The 21,764-nt window shown below is 48.9% G+C and overlaps 1 protein-coding gene across 1 annotated transcript in view; it reads right to left on the bottom strand.

Annotated features, from left to right (window-relative positions):
• Window positions 1-3,984: 3,984 nt before the first annotated feature.
• LOC119101691 (uncharacterized) overlaps window positions 3,985-21,764 on the bottom strand; it is a 28,874-nt gene continuing 11,094 nt past the window's right edge. Inside the window, exons 4-8 of the mRNA XM_037225109.1 lie at window positions 20,318-20,508; window positions 14,581-14,728; window positions 6,391-6,480; window positions 5,022-5,205; window positions 3,985-4,774 (exon numbers count right to left, since the gene is read on the bottom strand). Of these exons, the coding sequence (XP_037081004.1) occupies window positions 4,583-4,774; window positions 5,022-5,205; window positions 6,391-6,480; window positions 14,581-14,728; window positions 20,318-20,508 (805 nt within the window). The 3' untranslated portion in view covers window positions 3,985-4,582. The remainder of the gene's footprint in view (window positions 4,775-5,021; window positions 5,206-6,390; window positions 6,481-14,580; window positions 14,729-20,317; window positions 20,509-21,764) is intronic.

The raw sequence follows: 21,764 nt of genomic DNA on the forward strand, positions 1-21,764 counted from the left end.
CTGCTGCTCTGAGGCTAAGGCACCAAGGCTAATAGGGACGAAACCTGACCGATCCTGGGTGCCCTGCGAGGTCAACAAAGAGGCTCCTTTCAACAAGTAATGGGTCCTCAGGACAAGTGGAAAGAACCCGAGACCAGCGTGGTGGGCCCCTAAACCATTGGTAGTGCCTCGGTAGGCTGACATATAAAGCCCCGACCGGAGCACAGGACCCTCTGAGCAAAGGGAACCATGAAAGACCATGAATTGATACCCCCTGGCGATCAAAAGTGCCCCTGCAGGTTAACAAAAAGGACCCGATAGGAGTAAAGAGTCATCCGCAAATGTGATCAAAGGGAGAGAGCCCTCGATCAAGGAAGAGGGGCCCTGAGCATCGAGTGTCTCGATGCCTTACCGTACATGGGCCCCAGCAACAGCACAAGTCCCTCCGAGCAAGCGGAAAGAACCCAAGACTAATATGCTGCTGAGCAGCTGAGTGTATCCTGACATATGGAGCCCCGGAAAAACCATATAGAGCCTTTCGGGTGAATGGGAATAATTCGTGGAGGGCTCCTGATTGATCAAGAGTGCCCAGGCGTGAAAGCAGATAGTGTCTCAACAGCAGCGTTGGGATCATGTGCGGTAAATGAAAAAGTGCTAAGAGATCAAGGGTAACGTGGAATGCTCCTCGGCAATCAGACTGGCCAGGTAAGTGGCCATATATGGCCCAGACAACGGCGTAAGGCCTCTGGAAGGCATAACGTACCGCACAGTTTCCCTCAATCACCACCCTTCAAATCAGCAAATATTTTAAGTTGTTTACTTACGTTTGCGATCGTTGTATGTCGCCTGTAGGCCCAAGCACATCCAATTTTATTGTGTTTTTTTATTAGAAAACTGTGTCTGTTCAGCCGCTTATCGGCCACTTCGAAGCCTATGGGTCCCCTCTGCATTGTCCATGGGGCATGGTCCGGTGCCCCCCCCCCCTCCCCTCTCTGTATCCGCCAACGACCCAAGCAGCTTATAGATGGGACCCGCCAAAAACATAGGGCCATCCATTCAAGTAAGAAGCATTCAAAACAACATGGAGGCCCCCGGAGTGGTCGAGTGCGCAAGTGCAGATTAACAGGAAGGCCCGTGAAGAGCGTAGGGCTCTCCATTCAAACAAGAAGTACCCAAAACACAATGCAAATGGTCCCCGAACGATGTCATGTGTAGAAGCAGATTATCAGAAAGGGCTCGACAAGAGCGTAAGGCCCTTCATTCAAGCACGGGGTACTCAAAACTCAGTGCGGAGGACCCCCGAAAGATGAAGTTCACCCGAGGATTGTCAGATGGACCCCGACAGGAGCGTAGGGCCCTAAATTCAAACACCAAGGGCCAATGTACAGTCCCCTGGACAATCCAGTGTAACCGAGGAGGCGAACGGAGGGGGCCCGACAAGCGCTTAAGGTCCTCCATTCAAATAGGAAGCATCCAAGACACAATGTGGGGCCCCCGAACAATTGAATGTGCCCGAACAGGATGGGGCTTTCGACAGAGAGTAGGGCCTCCCGTTCAAGTATGAAATACCCACGACACAATGTAGAGGCCCCCCCGAATTATCGAGTGCGCCAGTGCCGGTTAACAGACAGGGCCCCCGTCAAGAGCGTAGGGCGCTCCATTCAAATATGAGGTACCCAAGACCCGATGTAGAGGTCCCCCAATGATCCAATGTGTCCGAGCAGCTTATCAGAAGGGACCCCGACAAAAGTACAAGGCCCTCTATTCAAATAAGAAGTACTCAAAACCCAGTGCAGAGAGCCCCGAAAGTTGAAGTGTACCCGAGCAGGTTACCAGTTGGCCCCGATAGGACCCAAAGTAGTAGACCCAGTAAGGCCTCAAATTCAAACACCAAGACCCAATATGCAGGGCCCCCGAACAATCCAGTGTCGGTGAGGAGGTGAACAGAGGGGCCCCGTGGCAAGCGCGTAAGACCCTCTATTCAAAAGGAAGCACCCGAGACACAATGTGGAAGGCTCCCGAGCGATCGAATATGCCCGAGCAGGTTTTCAAATAGGCCCCCAACAAGAGCGTAGGGTCCCCTATTCAAGTACCGAAGAACCAGTGTGGAGGGCCCGCGAAGGATCGAGTGTGCCCGAGCAGGCTATCAGATGGCTCCCGGCAGGAGCGTAGGTACCCGCGAGCGAGTACTAAAAATCAAGGGCAAAGTGGAAGGCTGCTTAAAAATCAGAATGACATGCAAGTGAGCACATACCCCCCCCCCCCCCCCTCCCCCCGAAACGGCATAGGCCTGCTGGACAGCATAATAAAGCCTAAATTCGCCAAGAACAGTTTTTAAATCATTTAGGTTTGTCTTTGTCCACTCGTGGGCCTTTTACTTTCGTTTGCGACTGTTCTTGGTTGCCTGGAAGTCCAAAGACAAAGACCAATTTTGCTGCGTTTCGTGTTAAAAAAACTGCACCTGTTCGACAAGCTGTGGGCCTCTTCGGAGCCAATGGGCCCCTTCGGGGCCCAAGGGGGCATTGCCCCGTGTCCTCCCCTCCATCATTTGGATCCACCCCTGGTAATGTTTGCAACACACTTAAGTGTCAATCATATATGCCACCCTGGGCCAATCACAAACGCCCTTTTGTTCACACCAGTAGAGGTGCGCACGGTGGCGGCCATGATGACGGCGTTCGCAACTGCAGGGAAGAAACGTATTCCTGTTACAAAGCCTTGACAGAGCAATTCAGACACAAAAATAATTTAAATTGATATTCTGTTTTTCTTGACGGCACCGTAGTGGTGCATGGTCCATACGCTCCCAATACTACTACCAGACGTAAACAGGCCTGAGGTTTCACTAGAAAATATTTTTTGAATTGCGCCCCAAAGCTCAGACGCTCCCTTTAACCAATTAGGCAATCAGGTTCGCAATTCCACAACCATGCGGCCTACGCATGGTCAATGCGGTGTGCAAACGGCTAATTTAACATGGCCCGTGGATCGTTTCACTTATATTTTCAGGAGAGCAATGACAGCGCTAGTATCGATTGGCACAACGGCAACATAATGCAAAGGCGCCTATGACTTAACTTTCTCGACGCCCCAAAGAGCATGCTGTCACGAGGCGTGAGCTCCGTAGATACGGCAAACGTGACGGTTTCCGTGACAGTGACTTCAACATCACGTGTCAAGTCTGTCGAAGCTCACTCTGACACACCAGCGCAGGTGCAATACGCAACTCCATGTCGTACAGAACAAGGGAAAATCGATAGTACCCCTGTGACATGACAAAGTGCACAGCAGTAGCTGGAATGTATGCAGTTGGCAATAACACATTCTCTCGATGATCTGGACATTCAACGCACAAAAAGCACAAGGATAGAAGTGCTCAGGCAGGCCATGCATGCAATCATGCATACATGCATGCACGTGTTAATTCCTGCAGCAAATCACATTAATCAATCTTAACGATTATCATAGCGTTGGGGACCTCGACCGGAGCACAGCGAGCACCAATGCAATCAAAACCTGTAGCAGCTTTGCGTGTTTCATGCCCCTCGGACTTTCGTCATAAATCTACCGCAACGTATTTGAAGGGAACGCTTGGCTTAATGACGAGCTTCGGTTTCATTTCGCCCAGGAATGGCCAAGCGAGCATAGCGAGCCCCATCAGCAAAACAGACCCTACTTCGCTGTCAAAGGGGTCCTTCTTTGGGACTAGGAACATAATTAGGTTTGGGGGTCCATACAGATGCTTTGAGGGCCCATTTGGTTAATTCACAATACCTTTACTGCCGTTTTGAGCAATCACAGCCCCACCACTTTTAACTTCAGTCCCTCCACCCCCAGATGGAGTCATGGTCCCCAAAGCCTCTTGGTTATGTTATTGACGAGTTTTGAACTGAAATTCACATCAAGTGTTGCATGTTGCGTGATCATATGGTGTGCACAGTCAGATGATATCAGCAAGACAACCACAGGTGTCCAGTAGGGACGACGGTAAGCTAGCTCACCATATTTAAGCTTCGTGCAGATTTTGAGTTGGCAAAAGAGCACTAGTGTAAAATTAATTTCACTAAGGACGCTGTCATTGGAAGGAATTTTTCCAAAACAACAACTGGTGGCATGATAGAGCAGGCAGCTTAGAACCCATCAGGTACGCAGACAAATTCGTTACTCAGCTAGCGCTGATGCCAGTGTAAAACAGCCCATAAACAGGCCACCACACAGCGGAGCACCGCCGCCTGCCTCGGCACAAAATCCTCGCAGCGTAGCACGCCACCGACCGTTGCGTGGGTAGATAGGCACACGCCACGAGAGCCCGCGTCCCGGGCAGCGCTGCGCACCGGCACCGGGCATCGACGGGCGCGCCGTCCCAGCCAGAGTTCGTGCCAGCATACTTCACAAGCGACGCAAACAAGCGCAGAGCGAGTCAGAACACACGAGTTCAACAGCGATTTAACAGGAGCACGGTCTTCAGTTCAGCGGTGTGGCACGATCGACGGGACGTGCCCTGCGTGCCCAGTGATGACGCTGTGCGTCCACAGTCTCTCCTCCAGCGGCCCGTCGGCCCACACATGCCGTTTGCTCATCGGACGGGCGACGGACAGCGCACTTAGCACGGATTGTCGTGGGTGCTCTTGTCGGGGTTGCATGGCGTCGCCTTGCCGCCGTCACCGTTCGACTCCGCCGTTTCGATGTTGTCACCTTGCTGGACATCGGTCATGTGTATGTTGCTTGACTGGGCATTCCCATTGGTTCCGGAGCTGCTGGCCCCAGTTGTCTTGGTCCGGGAGGAGGGCGGCTTCTGTCGGCCAGGAAGAAGGTTCAGACGATACATGGGGTCGGTGAGACCGCGGCCTGTCGATAGCGCCAGAGGCTCACTTGCCGTCGGAGATGACGACCACGAGAGCACACGCCTTCACGGTGGTATAGTCATGATCGTGCACCGTAGACAACCGCAATTTACTTTGGCATATTAGTTGCACGGCTGAAACAGTCCAGATGTGACAAGAACACGTTTTCACATACGCGCTGTTTCTGTGCATACATACCATGGCAAACCCGCGTACTCGCTCGTCCTTTCCTGGTGGATGGATAAGGCCAGCAGATGGATTGAAGCCGCGCTTGGTGAGCTCCAAATATCTGTCTTTGATTGCCCGGCGTGAGGAGGAGCGAACGATGAACAGAAAGAAGATCACAATTCCCTGGGAGGCGTTGAGGATGTCCGTGAAGTACCTTGAGGGTGAAAAGGAAACACCTAGTGTAGATAGCGACGTGATTAGTAATACGCAAAACTTGATAAAACGCGCAATGGGAGCTACAAAACCACAGGGCAGTGCGGCATGAGGCGAACGCATCGAAATTCCCCGTAGCAAAATGCACCTCACTGACAGCCAATTAATTATAATCATGAATAATCCGATAAATAACATAAATGACGGTTCACATTTGCTCTTTGGATGTCGCGTACCCACCCACCATGTCTACGGGGAATTTAAAGTGAAAAATTCCTTGCTCCGCGCATTAGCTGGCATAATGTGATGTGATTTAGATCGTTTGGCAAGCTAGCGGCGGACAAATGCGGGGATCTTCTTCGATTCCGTAAGCTGAGTTCTCGCGAAGCGCCTTACACATCTTGTTGATCGCACAGCTCAGAAACAGCTGCAGTAAAATTACAGTGCCCTGCGAAATGCGACGGTGGACCTTGACTTTAATTAGGAGTATAAGAATTAAAAGCCAAAGCGCGAAATATTCATTACAATCGAGTGACGGCAGTTAGGGTAAAGTGAGCAGGCCGCAGCTATTCGAGACTGCGAGTCTGAAGAAGACATAATATGAGAGAAAGGAAGACAGGGACAAGAGCAAGCAATACGGAGTGAAGATCAGACACGCAAATTTATCCCATCCACGACCATTAAATCGATTTCCAATCCATACCCTATGAGTTAGATTTCATTCCAACTCCACACCCTGGATGCGGAGTTGTTTCCAATTTCATGTCTGAAGAGGCACAACAGTCCGTAATGCGCCTGTAGTGCGATATGCGGGCTTTATCAACACATATGTTTGAATCAGTGGAAAACCTAATTACACCTGGGTAGCCTGTCACATTAACCCTTTCATTATTGATGTTTCTGAAGCAGGCCTTACGATGACTTCATTGCAAATAATTTCCTAAGCTTCAGCTCAAACTTGCCCACATGTTTTCATGTCGTTTTCACATTGCCCGAGGAAATGGACGTCCCCCCCCTCCCCTGGAACTGCTTGCGATTATCCCGACATGAAATACAAACACTGGTAGTTTTTTTACATGGAATGCATATTCTGGTGCACACTTTTTAAGACTGGGTGTTAGTAAGCAAGTGAACAAAATTAAAGGAAAGGAAAGCACGCATGCTTATGTATCGGTAGAAACCTTACCAGATTTGCTTCGGAGGTATCAGTTCAGACAGGCACTCAGCTATCCAGCTGACCTCCATGATGATGAACAGGTTGACGTACACCCTCAGCCTGAAACAGTAATTCTTATATTTCGGTGTGTTTTTGTTACCTTTGCTAAGGAAGTGTAATTCAGTAGTCACTACAGCGTCCACCAGGTGCCAAGCGCAGAGTTGTATTAGCAGCCTCACATTCTCAGAGGGGTTTAATGCCACCACAAACTTGGCAACGGTACATATACGGTATGCGGGATCAGACAAACTGGTGTCTCTGACACACAAATCACGTGACAGATGCAGGTTATGCACAGAAGGTGGGGATAAGGACACTTTTCGCAACACTGTCAAATGCGCACGCATCTTAACAGCTGCCGTTGTTTCCCACATTCATGTGTCTGACACCAGATCTGCCACTTCAACCATCCACCCATGCAAAATTCGTGCACTGCTGTGACCTCATGACCACCTTCTTGCAAGAACACGTCTGAAACAACAACATTCAAATTGGACCTTTCATAATACTTGTACTATTTTCCCACAGACCCGCCTTTGTTACTTCCAGTATCCGGCACTGCAATCTTTGTGTACGCATCACGTGGGTGTCTACCCCAGTCTCCGGCACGTGACCAACGTTTTCGTCAGAGGATAACAAATTGCTCCCAAGTTTGGAGATGAAGATTCCAGAACAAGAAACAGTATCGAAGAATGATACAGTCAGTTTGCGTTCTGTCTTCAGCTGTACCGCTTTGGACGGAAACGAGATCACAAGGAAAGATTCCAGAATGTGCTCGCCTCTCACAGGACCCCTGCTGCAACTTAACTAAAAACACTGTTGGGAAAAGTACAAGCACAGCCGTACAAACAGGTACCAATATGCGAAGAGAAAAATCCTCATAAAAGAAAATGCACCATATGAATAAGGACAGCAGGTCATAAATTTCAACAGATGTAAAACAATATTCAGCTTTGCCATACCCCAGAAATCGTCTGACTCAGAATGTCTTTGATGCCATTCTTGGCCGAATTTGAATGAATCAATTTCAAATGCTTTTCCCAGGCAGGTGCGATGAGTTGAACTGAATGACGTTGGCACCAGATTAATACTGGATATCAAACAGCGCACGTCCACGATCATCAACGTCGCTGGCCATGCGGCGATCAAGGCCAATACAAAGATGGTTGTCAAGCCGTTCACATCTGGCGTTCGTAAGCACGACTTCAAGATATAACGGCCGTCAGTCGGCTCTCAATCAATGTTGTGCAAGGCACGCTGACACAATCAAGCAATGCCGTATTGCGGAGCACATCCACTAAAAAGAGAAATGATGTTATCTGGAGCAGCCTTTTCCACTTAAAAGTATGCGAGTAGTTATATGTGAGTTTATTTTATCACATCTGATGCTTCATTATATTTAAATAATGGTCATTTCCTTTGAAGCTACTCCGAGGCGTTACAACTTGCCACATTGTCTGACGACGTCAGGGTTAGGCATACGAGAAATGCTGGCGGAAACGGTCTCAACAGGCCGGAATTTCAGCGACACCATCAGAAAGAGTGCACTTGCACAATTCGTTTGCGCAATATCAGCAAGATGCCCGATCCTACACTGACCTGGCCGTCTAAACGACCGAGACCACATTGGAACCTTCACTATCTCCCGCCCGCCATGGTGGCTCATAGTATCTATGCAAACCTGAAGGATACACCGCACAAACATGAGCCGTGGAAAGAGCGGTCCAGTTTGTCACTGATGCGGCTCTGCCCGCGCCACACCGCGATTACATCGGGTCTTCTGTTCCAGAAGACAAACGATGGGGTGCAGTCAAAATCTGGTGTTCTTTTTTTCGCTATACTTTTATTGGCCATGCGGTCGCTCAAGTTGTATAATAACCGTGGGGCAACACTTTGTCTCCACACGCAGCACGCGCCGGACCTTGCCGAGCACAGCAGGGCGGGGAAGCAGGTTTGTTCTGACGCTGTTTTACCGGCGCTGGTCTCACTCAGTGTACGGAGGTTGCCTCTCACATATCCGAACAGTCAGATTGCTTAGGTCAGTAGATTTAAAGGATGAGGTGTAAGCAAACATAGGTCATTTTTTTACAGCAGGATGATCTGACCCTCTCTACTCCATAGGCGGAACATACATTCTGTGTAGCCAGAATTTCGTGTGCTCCAACACCGGCCCCATTCTTCCCAGTCAGACGATTGTTGTCTGGTTGTTGGTCCTGAATGGGTTGAAAGCTGTTGCTTAAGTATGATATCAAGGGTCTTCACTGATCATAAAATGACCACTTGTTAGTGCGAAGGGCACATGTCCGCATATGTCCGCATGCTACTTATGACGATACACCGTTGCACTTCCATAAAGGTATTCGAATGAGCACCGGACATTTGCGTTTCGAAGGCTGATACTGCTTCGAACGGGATCGATCTTCAGTGGTCAGGCTACAGGCTCGCTCTCTAAGAGCACATTTTGACGGCCTGAGTCGTCCAACTCTTCTGCTAGTTTATGACCAACTTTGTGGACTATTGACTCAACAATGAAACTAGATGACGGTGTCAAGTTCTTGAAGATTGAAACTTAATGTCACTGGGCAGTGTTACACAAACACGACACACCACCGAACGCTAATTAGTGTGGATTACACGTAAAGGGTAAGGTCATCTTACAGGGATATATTTATACAAGCGTGTGCGTGAACATTTGTATTGTGAAAAATATAAATTTCAGGCGTCAGTGCTCGTTTAATGCAAAAAAGACATGCCTTTGGTACGACGGCCACGGTTTCCTCAGCCCAATCCGGCATTTCTCTGACTCGGAAATGCTCCGTAACACTTCCTCTAATGCTAGGCAACATTCGAAAAGTCTCCAAACAGAGACCGTCTTAAATACCTTGAATAACTACGTTTCCGTATTTCGAAAGCGGTTCTGAAGCGCAAAATCAATAATGGGCTACCCTCCGTCGCTGCTTACCAGTTGTAAGGCGTATGCCTAGTTCATGTTTGTTTATGGACCCTGCCAAATGTTTGGATGACTCAGTTCAAGGTCAGAGATAGCGACTCAGTGTTGAGTATGTCAACTCCGGCGCAGTTGTCCGGCGCCGACAAGCCAGCGGCAGTTCCGCGGACTCGCCTCAAACTAATCAAACTAATCACTGCGTCTGCCCGGGCTTGGCGAGCGACCCGGCGGCATCGTATGCCGCGCCGAAGGCAGGACTGTGACTCCACGGTACCATACACCGGACCAACAGCAGGACTGTGACTCCATGGTACCGCACACCAGACCAATAGCAGGACTGTGACTCCATGGTACCGCACACCGGACCAATAGCAGGACTGTGACTCCACGGTACCATACACCGGACCAATAGCAGGACTGTGACTCCCCGGTACCGCACACCGGACCAATAGCAGGGCTGTGACTCCATGGTACCGCACACCGGGCCAATGTCAGGACTGTGACTCCACGGTACCATACACCGGACCAACAGCAGGACTGTGACTCCATGGTACCGCACACCGGACCAATAGCAGGGCTGTGACTCCATGGTACCATACACCGGACCAACAGCAGGACTGTGACTCCATGGTACCCGCACACCGGGCCAATGTCAGGACTGTGACTCCATGGTACCATACAACCGGACCAACAGCAGGACTGTGACTCCATGGTACCGCACACCGGACCAATAGCAGGCTGTGGACTCCATGGTACCGCACACCGGGCCAATTCAGGACTGTGACTCCACGGTACCATACACCGGACCAATAGCAGGACTGTGACTCCATGGTACCGCACACCGGACCAATAGCAGGGCTGTGACTCCATGGTACCATACACCGGACACAACAGCAGGACTGTGACTCCATGGTACCGCACACCGGGCCAATGTCAGGACTGTGACTCCATGGTACCATACACCGGACCAACAGCAGGACTGTGACTCCATGGTACCATACACCGGACCAACAGCAGGACTGTGACTCCCCCGGTACCGCACACCGGGCCAATGTCAGGACTGTGACTCCTTGGTACCGCACACCAGACCAATATCAGGACTGTGACTCCATGGTACCATACAACCGGACCAATAGCAGGGCTGTGACTCCCCGGTACCGCACACCAGACCAATATCAGGACCGTGGCTCCATGGTACCATACAACGGACCAATAGCAGGGCTGTGACTCCCCGGTACCGCACACCAGACCAATATCAGGACTGTGACTCCATGGTACCATACACCGGACCAATAGCAGGGCTGTGACTCCATGGTACCATACACCAGACCAATATCAGGACTGTGACTCCATGGTACCATACACCGGACCAAAAGCAGGGCTGTGACTCCCCGGTACCGTGCACCAGACTAATAACAGGGCTGTGACTCGATGGCACCGTACACTGGGCCTGTAGCGAGGCTGTGACTTAACGGTACCGCGCGCTGGACCGGAAGGGACTGCGGCTCGACTGACACGATGTTGTCGCACACCGGACAAAAAAAGCGTGCATCGGGGTAATATATGCCGGACTGAACACCGGGCAGCGACTCGACCGGACCGCATACCATACAATGGGCTGGGCTACACCTGTACAGCACCTTAGGTCAGGTCACAAGCGGGGCTGTGACTCTAAGTCAGCGTGTACAACACCAAGAGCAGTAATTTAGCTCCACGACACTGTTAAGCTTATTTGGTTAGCTGAACAAATGAGCTAAACGTCACTTTATACCGAACCACCGGTAAGGGGGTGGGGGGATGCCTGGAACAACACCCAGTACCGGACCAGAGACAGGACTATATCCGATAAGTACCACATACTGCACCAACACCATATAGCTGACCAAGACCAGCTTTCTTACATAAGCTGCATGTTAAGCAGTGTTTGCCGCTTCCACCTGAAATGTCTTCATGGTCACCTCATGATATATTACGAGTTGGTGGAATAACAGAACAGGTCGCCTTCCCTCTGCATTATTCGTGTAGTGCGGGGGCACGCTGGGCGCTAGAAGCCGGCGGTTCACTGCTCCCAGGGACCCCTTGAAGAGTCGCCGGCGTTCCTCCAGTGCGCCCGCGGCTATCGCGGTCTGACTCTGATCGAGTTACGTTATTTAGGGCAAGATGGACAGAGCACGCAAATATTTGAACTGAACTGAGATTAATCCTGATACGCATTGATGATATACGGCACGCATCGTTTTTTTTTTAAAGTAACATGTCGATAATATAGTAGTCGCATGCATGGATGTCTTAAGATAGGCAGCACGGCTGGGGATCAGCCCGACAATGCGGGTGCGCACGGCTGGGGATCAGCCCGACAATGCGGGTGCGCACGGCTGGGGATCAGCCCGACGATGCGGGTGCGCACGGCTGGGGATCAGCCCGACGATGCGGGTGCGCACGGCTGGGGATCGGCCCGGCGATGAGGGTGCGCACGGCTGGAGATCAGCCCAACGATGAGGGTGCGCGAGGTGCCAGACCACCCGACCAGAGAGGAGCTGGCCCATGCAGGGGCGAACTTGGGGTCGGGGCGGGGCATTGGACCATGACCTCCGTGAGCGCCGAAGGCCCCTGCCTTTATTTTGGAGCGTTGATGGCTGACTCGACTGGCTGGGCGGCTAGCCTGCGGCGTTCAATGAGATCCAAAGACCCAACGATACCGCCCCTTAATCCTGCTATGCTTATCGTGCCGGTCGACCACTACCTGTCACCAAGAGCTGCCATTTTCCCCCCTTTTTAAGTTTGAAAGCGCGTTGTGTCGTCCTGAGTCAAAAGCCCTCACTGGATTGGTAAGGACATGTACAAAAGCACGAAAGCCTAAAGTTTAAGACTCATGTTCACGTAGAAGCTAAAAGGCATTCATAACTGCTAACATCTAAGAAAGGCGGTCTTTAACTCGCGTTTTTTCAGCATATATGCCCAGAGTTTTAATGCTGTGTTATCGACCTTTAATATGTCAGGAAGTACTGGTCAATTGGGATTATCGCGCAACATGATCATATTGACAGCAATCGATGTTTCACGTTGGGCTTAGGCTCGCGGGGGCAGGGGTTGAGAAGGATAGGACATAATTGCACTTGAAAACCATGGCAGGTAAATTCAGAAATGTCCAAAATCTGTCCAGATACTGTCACAAAAAGTGATGACAAATTATAGATCATCCGAGCTCCAAATGTTCAGACACTAGGTACGCGGTTGTACGCTAAGGACTCGATGAAACATGGACGGATCAGCCGTAAGGTTTGCAATTACCCACAGCGAGTATCAGATTAGAAAATTACTTGCCACGACAATCAGGCACTACGAACGTTGCCCGAACATCACGAACATGTCAGCAACGCTGGATCTTACGTTCTGGCACCCAATTTAGCACCGCCCCAGGCACCCATTTTGACATCCGTCCTGCCACCCGCTTTGGCATCCATCCTGGCACCCAATTTGGCACATGCCATAGCACCCACTTTGACATCCGTCCTAGCACCCTATTTGGCACTCGTCCACGCACCAAATTTTGCATCCGTCCTGTCACCCCGATTGACGCGCAATTTGGCACCCACCCCGACACCCAATTCTGCACCCATCCTGACACCCAATTCTGCATCCATCCTAGCACCCAATTTGGCACCTGTCCCTGGAAAAGACTCTGGCCCCTGTTCTGGCACTCAGTTTGACACTCGTCCTAGCACCCAACTTGGCACCCGTCCGTGCGCCCAATTTGCCATATCTGCATGTGTTTCCACCAGAAAATTTGAGTGCATACTTAGTTTTCATCATGTAGTGGATTATCTGAATAAACGTATGATATTTGCCCCAAAATGCAACGGATGTGAGGCATACAAACTTGGCTTGGTAATATTCACTCGCAGCACACTGCCTCCTCAAATCAGCAGCCTGAACACATTTCTTTCTCATCAGTTGTCCAAGTTTCGACGCGGAGATCCCGCACATTGCCGGAGAGGGGTCCCCGTGCGGGACCCCTCTCTCGGTAGTGGAGGACTCCCAGATGCATGCAGACTTGCCAGACTGCTATTCACTCTTCTTAATCCCACAGCCTGGAAATGACCATTGCTGGTCTAATGGGCCCTGATCCCAACTAAAACAGACTGGAAGTCTCGGAATAATACAACTGCACAAGAATGCACCGTACATTCTCAACTATACTATACCGCTGATGATCTTAGCGGTGTACGTTCAGTGCTCTACGCTGAGCTATCGACCCTTTATTGTTCCAGGAGGTGCTGGTTAAAACGACGTTATAAGCGCTAGCAATTGGTTGTAATGGCAGTACTCGACGCTTTAAGATGGGGAAATACTCACGAATGACAAGCATTGAGCGAGGTCAATGACAAAATTGCACTTAAAAGCTAGAAACTGGTTTTAAGCAACGTCTTTAGTTTACGCACGCCTATAAATAAATCTAAAAGCACTGGCGCCCGCTTATGAATTTACGGCCACAGCAACGGACGTTGTGTTAAAGAATAATCATCATTGGATTAGAAATAGATGCATATTCCTTGTGATGACACCGAGTGCCCGCAAATCTTGTCAACCTCTCCCACTCACCACTCATGACACTGGATGCTTCAAATTCAGTTAGCGTCTCTTGAAAATGAATTGATTTTTCCACTCAGTCTGCCATGGCCTGGCAAGTTGTAAAATCTGACTCGGTCCCAGTCCCCGTATTGTCTAAATGTTGTGATCCGGTCCAGGTTCAGTCCCACCCGAGCCTTGATTCCGCCCGCCATCTGCCGATTGATGCAATCCGTGGAGTGCTCTACCGTGTACGGCCACACGCCTCCGTCCGCAATGTCCTAAGTGTATCACAGTGATGGAATTCCGCTGTCTGTGCCGCACGAAACGGCTCGTGTGGCCTTGGCACCGAGCTTTGAGCGTATCTGTGCATGACTGACGAAAGGACGTACGAAAATTATAAAGTAGGTTATTTATAAATTTGTAACGTTCGTTGCGACACACGGGCGACAATTAAAATATAATTATATAGATTATAAACACAGCTTCGTGATAGCACTCACCCGACGTTGACGAATGAGGTGTCTACCTTTCATGCCATCCTGGCGTGCGGGGAGATCGGTCTGCCTACCTGTCATCGTGGCGTGTGGAGAGATCGGTCTGCCTGCCTGTCATCGTGATGTGCGAGAGATCAATCTTCCTACCTGTCTCGAGCGGTGCGCTTCCGCTGAAGAATTCGTGAGTCTTGGTCAGCTTTGTACAGCTTCCAAGCGGTGGCGAGAAAGAAGACGACGTTGACCCCCGTGAAAATGAAGATCGTTATGTAGAAGTAGAGCAGCCCCGCTTTGTGATCTGAAAACAGAATATTCATGTCGGGGCGATAGTGGTTGACCATGCATCTGTTGGACCGAACAGCACACATGATCACTTCGCAGATAATGCATCAACACATCAATCACGCCCTCATTTGTTCAAGGCGACATCTCCACCTTTACATCCAGTTCAGTTTCAGTTAAGAGTCATCGATTCGCACGTGAGATTCTCTGCATAACCGGGCATTGCTCCTTTTTTTAATTAAGGGGGGATTGTTCCAAAAACGTCAGCGGTAGCAGCGGGATGGGTGCGCACTTAGGTATGTATGCTGACCTTAGACCTCAGAAAAAGAGTCAAATAGGCACATTTTTCGACACATACCCTATGTTTGCATGGTCTGAAGCATACAAATTTTGCAAACATGATGCGTCGAACGTATCAAGCAAAGTATTCATGCAGGTATTGATAGAATATCAGTATGTATCTATGGAACATTCTGTATCTGCATGCATCACCATATGCGTCCATAACACAAAAGCATCGATTATCTTCCAGACTTACGTTTTTTCAACAATATTAGTTTAGTTAAGGAAATGAATATTTGTCTTTTTTAGGTTTACTATGTCTTGTGATTTAGCTGTTCACTGTTATTTTCCAATGCTCCCAAAAACGCCCTTGGTGTATTTACGTTTCTCTTTAGTGTTCTGTTTATTTGGCTTGTTGACGTCAACCAAGTTGCGCTGCTTCCTACCAGTACCATGGCTATTCGGAGTGCTGTTGCTAGGCATCTCAATGTCGCACATACGAAGAAACTGTGGCATGTGGCTGGCGAAACTGAGATGCAGGGCAAGCTCTAGGCAAGGCCGGAACCCTGTCATCAACAAACTGACTAAACATGCGCCATCTCACCCGGCACCACCGCGCAGCTCTGCTCTGACGTCAGCGTCGCTGAGCAATGGCGCTCCGGCTACAGCCGACGGAGGCGCGCCTCAGGCTACAGCCGACGGAGGCGCGCCTCAGGCTACAGCCGACGGAGGCGCGCCTCAGGCTACAGCCGACGGAGGCGCGCCTCAGGCTACAGCCGACGGAGGCGCGCCTCAGGCTACCGGCCGACGGAGGCGCGCCTCAGGCTACGGCCGACGGAGGAGCGCCTCAGGCTACAGCCGACGGAGGCGCGCCTCACAGCTACAGCCGACGGAGGCGCGCCTCAGGCTACAGCCGACGGAGGCGCGCCTACGTTCTGCACCCGCAGACGATGCGCTTATGCTGGCACCAGCTTGTTCAGCCGATCAGTCGTGCTCCGCCCGGGCTTGGGGACACTGGACGGCCTGTATGGTCCACAGGGACCCAGAACCAGCCCGAGGTCCGGTCGCATCGCTGACAGCCGTGGTGCTCTTCTCGCCGCCTCCCGCAAGGCCCACGACTCGACCCTGGACGTTGCAAGTGCGACATTTTAGTCCCCAGCAGGCTGATAAAAGGTCACAGCCTGAGTTCTGGTGAACTGATAGCATATTGCGGTTATGCTAAAACTAGGCCCGGTTCGCAGATGCGCCGATGAATGCCACGTAGCAACAAAATGCAGAAGTCCTACAGGAAGCCCGGCTGATAGTGGGTGTCTCGCTTTCCGCACGAGGAACGGCTTGGTAGTGCCTGCACCGTCATCGACGTAGACGGAAACGGCGTCTGCGCTGTGGCGGATGCAAGGCACGCCATCGTACCACCACGCACTGTCGGCGTGGAAGAGAGAAATGGCCACACTTTGTGATATAGGAATTGTTCTAGTTGTTTCTCTGTGAGCCATTTAATTGCCTGCCAACACCAGGCGTTGGAGTTCCCGAGCATTCAAAATTGCTAGCTGATGCTCTGACATATACAGCGTTCTGAGATGAGCGAGATATATCAAGAAACATAGAAAATATATTGTGATCTGATGGTGAGATGAGGACAAAGAGTACAAGCGCATCATACTGAATTCATCCAATAAGAATGTTCGGCCGAAGTCCTTAAAACTGGTCAAAACGAACCAAAAAAAAAAAACAGTTTCACATGGGTTGCGTGGACTGAAAACCAATAAAATTGTACTAATTGCCGTTTTCAGATAGGATTATGGTGCAAGAACTTTCAAAACTGTTGAAAAGTTATATTTTATGTTGAATTAAATAATCCTTAAAGTCCGCCTTGCTCCACACTGCATTCTTGTCAACAAAAATGGCGTGACCAGCTCCAATGCCCTCAACCGATCCACAACGCTGATTGACTGAAGAACAAAAAGCTATAGGGCATCTGTCTTGTATCGTATGATAGACATATTCTTAGTTCGATAGACGTGGTCTAAGCTAGTGGATGTAAAAGAAATTGCCTGAATTCAGTTATTTCTTTGCCAGTGTTGAATGCCAACAAAAACGGTCCAAAAAAATTTAAGAACTTGAGCGTATTAAAAAAACTTCATTGCATCAATCCATTGTAAACAACTAATGAATATCCGTTTTCATGATGAATTGATGTCATCAACACGGATGGGAACTTCAGCTTGACAAAAGATATCCGTGTTATGTCATGTAATGCAAAGTGTTCGTCAAACTCATTCCAATACTCCGCAAAAAGATTTTCTGACCAACAGCTGGAATTGGTAAATTGGTTCACACCAGGAACACTTAGTAACAGGAAGAAGAAACGGGGTAGACAAAGGTCCTCTGCTGAGAGCATCCCCCTCGCAAAACAAATCAGATTTGGCTCACTTGGTCTCGAAGGCTATGCGATTTTCTTCTTGTTTTGCTTGCTTTTAGTAAAACAGAAGCCAGAAGTCACTGGAAGATGCTATTATGTTTGCATCTTGATCTCACTGTGTCAACCAAATGAAAAGCAAGAGGTTAATAAATGCATCGAGAAAACCGGTGCCATTCATTTACCGATAGTTCAGCGTACTCTTTCTAAACCGATAGCGCTCAGGAACTTTACCGGAATCTGCTGGGGTCCACAGAGGTATTGAGGGGCCCGTCAATTAAACGTGGGATTTATACCGAAATAAGGTCCAAATTTATATTGGCTGGCTAACCCATGTTTTTCTGGGGATTTTGTTCCTTCGTAAAGAACTGAATATTAAAAATTAGGTGGCATACTTTTGAAAACATGCGCTCATCAGCTTCAGAAACAAATGGCCCCAATGCCCGGCGCTCAGTTTCCATAAGCTAAGCATCATCGACCCCGTGGTGGAGGCCAGAAGGGTAAATGAAATGATCATGCATCCGAGCAAGCGCCTCTGATCGCGTCAGCATTTCATTTGAACGATTAAAAACCCTTCCGGACTGTCTATTTTACCTGGGGCGATTTTTGGTCCTATAATCGGAACGGATTAGCATTTACAGCTGCTGCTAATTGTTCGCTGTTCGCCACTGCGAACTCGTGGCGTAATGGTGGAATCTGTTTCTCCTGTTGCTGCAGCCATAAGTCTGTCGGAGGATAGCTTCCAACTGATGATACAAGTGAAATTTTATTTTGTTTAATTTTGTTAATCTTGTTCAATTTTGCCTTAATTTTGCCTTGAATTAATGTTGCCGCCCCAGTTAATTTGAAGCTATGGATGGATTTTAAAAACAACTTCAGAAGCATTATTTCACGACAGATTTTTTTCATCCGCTCCCGGCGCCCGCCGCCTGCGTTTGATTGGAGCGGCCAGCACCGTTCGGTTTGATAAATGCTGTAACCGCGCGAATACGAGTTCTCGCTGCCAAGGATTGCGACTCTGCAAGTTCATACATTTTCGAATAATTTGTTTCATATGTTGATTCTGAGAAAGGATGTAAATTTTGGGACAAAAATAGTTTGTTCGTGCCAACACATTTTGAAGTAATTTCGATCTTCTGCATTAAACAGTAAGGAGGCCCCTTTTCCCGGGAGAGGCGCTCCGTGAAAAGAACACTACAGGGCACACAACCTCTCCCGGTCAGGGGCTGGTGGGCTCTTTCGTCTCAACAAACAACTGGTTGATGGCGTCGCGGACAAAAAGTGGAGCTAGAAAGATCATGTGCATGTCCACTTGCATAGCTTACATTTTTGCAAAGTTTCACCAGTCTTCGCAACAAAAATATTTGCAGTCTGTCTGGCACAATGTCGTAGGGTAAATTATCCGATGGATCGCATCGGCGTACCTTCGAAAGTGACATCGCAGAACAAGCAACAAGCTCCACGTAGCCCCACGTGCTAAGATTTGGTCGCCAACTTTTTATAAGAATACATTCACTTATTTTCCTGTCTATTTCACATACAGGGCTCATTATAGCCGATTATGCGAAAGTGATATGCGCCTTTATGTGTGATGTGTGTTGGCTTAAAATCGTTTACATATATAAGTCATGCTTGACACGTAATGCGCTATGCCAGTTTAATTCAAATCGCTTGCATGTATAACTGATGCGCGACGTATGGTGCCTATTAACTTCAACTCGCTTGCATGTCTCAATGAACCGTGATGCGTGATACCTATTTGCTTGAATTCGTTTGCATGTACACATATGTTAGCGTATTCTAATTCTTAGATAGACACTGTGTCGTGGTAATGGATGGCAATCGCTCTTTGTTCAATTCCCTGGATGATGGTGTCCTGTAAAAGCTGTGGCTTGCTTTAGAAAAAAAAACTGAAAAAATCGAGTAGGACCATAGAGCTGATTTTGAATTCAATTCTGCTATTGTTTTGATAGAGGCATTTTGCCGAAATATCAACCCAACTATATCTCCATTCTCTTGATTTTCTCCGAGGAATGAGGCTATTGCTACTGTCTTATCTATGTGAATAAGAAAACCTAAAAGCTCTCATATGCACCACCTTTGCTGTGAAAGGGAATGTTCCATCTATTTGAAGATATTGCAGCAGGCATCAGATATGATGAAATAAGCTCACTTTACTGTTGGTATACTTAAAGTGGCTAATATTGCTCTAAGCAACATTTTCTCCACTTAATAGGTATGCGCCTTTGTTTGATTGCCTCATCGCACTTTGCACAACAGTGATTGAAAACCAGTTGACGGCCGTTATATCTGGAGATCGTAGTCACAAGCGCCAAATATGAACGACTTGAGAACCTATTTGTATTGGCATTGATCGCCGCATGGTCAGTGGAATGGTAGGATTCCAATGACGTTATTATGACGTCATGGATGTTTGGGTAAATTTGAAACAGTATTCACGAAAGAGCCCGGACGTCTTCGTGGGCGTGTAGTTCAGAAACTAGAGGGCTTAGGTCTTAAGATGGGCAAGGCTGTTAACTGCATCGAATGATCTTCAAGATAGTCTTTGAGCCCAAAACCCCGTACAAATGTGAAATATTCCTTCTGATGTTTAGAACACTAAGATGTAGCAGAAGGCTTACACACATTCTGCCACCATTTTTTCGGTAATCCAGCCCAGATCGGGATGGAGTTTGCAATAAGATCGGAAAGGCGAATTGGCGGGGATCAGATGTATCCTAGCCGGATCGGACTGGACTGGGCCCTGATCATTAAATCCTTGGAAGGCACCATCTCGAGAACAACGTCTCGAGAAAAGACGTAGCACAGACACCTCGTCCGAGCTGAGCCAGGTGCACTGGTATCTGATGTCTGTTGGCAGCATGCGCTGAGACCAGTACTCACTGGCGAAGAAGCAACGCCCCTCGCCGATACCGGGCCGCACGATAGTGCCGTCAGGGATGACCGAGGTGGGCGCGTAGTTGAAGAACGCCAGCAGGCCGGTCATCACCAGCGGCACGCCCCACGCGTACAGCGAGTGTCGGATGAACCGGTGTCGCAGCGACCGCTCGGACGGCGGCTGCGCGCGCAGGTGTCTGAAAACAGGGGGTCTGCTGTAGGACGTGACGACAATATTGGTCAGCGTGGGAATGAAGCAACATGACCACCCATATGGAACGAGGTATGCTGTGCAGCGGAGCAATGCTCAGAGCCGAGCCGCTGAGGGCTAGTGCTGTCTGAGGACCACACACTGATGGGGTTAAATGTTAACAATAGCAACAGAGAGGGAAGTGGGAAGCTTATTTGTTGAGTTTACAACATATAAATGCGCATGTAATGTTGACAGCTAATTGGGTGGGTGAGCTAATCAACCGCTCAGCAATGTTTGAAAAGAGCTTTTGATAGTTGTCTAGATCTGCGGGAGAAAAGTTTTGCAAAATTTACGGTGAAATTCAAAAAGACTAGCCTCACCAAAAAAATTCACGGTTATGCGCTCTCTCTTATGCGCAAAGCGAACAGTAAGCCCATTTGAAAGGACATCGGGCTTTAATAGCAGGGACCCCAGGGGCAAATACAAATTGTTAGAGCCGTAGTGCTAACTAATTTGAGCTGTTCAGCATTTCCCCAGTCCCAGCTCGATGTCTGTAGCATCGTGCACCAAAGCACATGCTTGTTATCCGATCTTTAGGCAGTCGAAATTCAATTTTTATCTGTTCAGAATAAACTCTGGATGCATAAAATTTCGTACAAAGCGTTCAGATTGCCAGAAATGGGCAATCGCTCTCGTATCCATTATGTTTTAAGTACAGCCTACGCATGGCAACTATTTTTAAATACCATAGGCATTATTTACGCATGCATTTTTTGTGCAGGTGTGTTTGCATTGCACACGGGTGCCTTTTTAAGCGCTGATTTGAATATCGCCTCATATTTGGAAATTGCGGGAAAAATTGAAAACCACGCGGTAATGTACGTTTTATCAGTTTTGTGTTTTCATGTACTGGCCATTAAGGCGTAATTAATCAGTTTAGCGCTTTAGCATGATTTACCGTACACAGTGACTAAATACGATGCTGTCGGTATCTATCCCAGTGTATCACGCCTTTTCATGAGCTCGTAATGTTATCTGGAACGTAGCGTGCGTCGTAGTTGCAATGCTTCCGGTAGGTATCGCTAGTTGTTCTGTGCGGCGCGTGTCCGCCATCGGCATAGGTTCTTCTCCAACTTCTCGGCGCAGTCGCCAGGAGTTCGACGTAAAAAAGGTTAATTATAATTATTTGCAGGCCATCCGAGACACAATATCCCATAGTTAACGTCGATTGACATTTCCGTTAGAAGTATTGCTATCACA

Source organism: Pollicipes pollicipes, unplaced genomic scaffold (assembly GCF_011947565.3).
Source record: "Pollicipes pollicipes isolate AB1234 unplaced genomic scaffold, Ppol_2.1 Scaffold_4881;HRSCAF=5763_pilon_pilon_pilon, whole genome shotgun sequence".
NCBI lineage: Eukaryota > Metazoa > Arthropoda > Thecostraca > Pollicipedomorpha > Pollicipedidae > Pollicipes > Pollicipes pollicipes.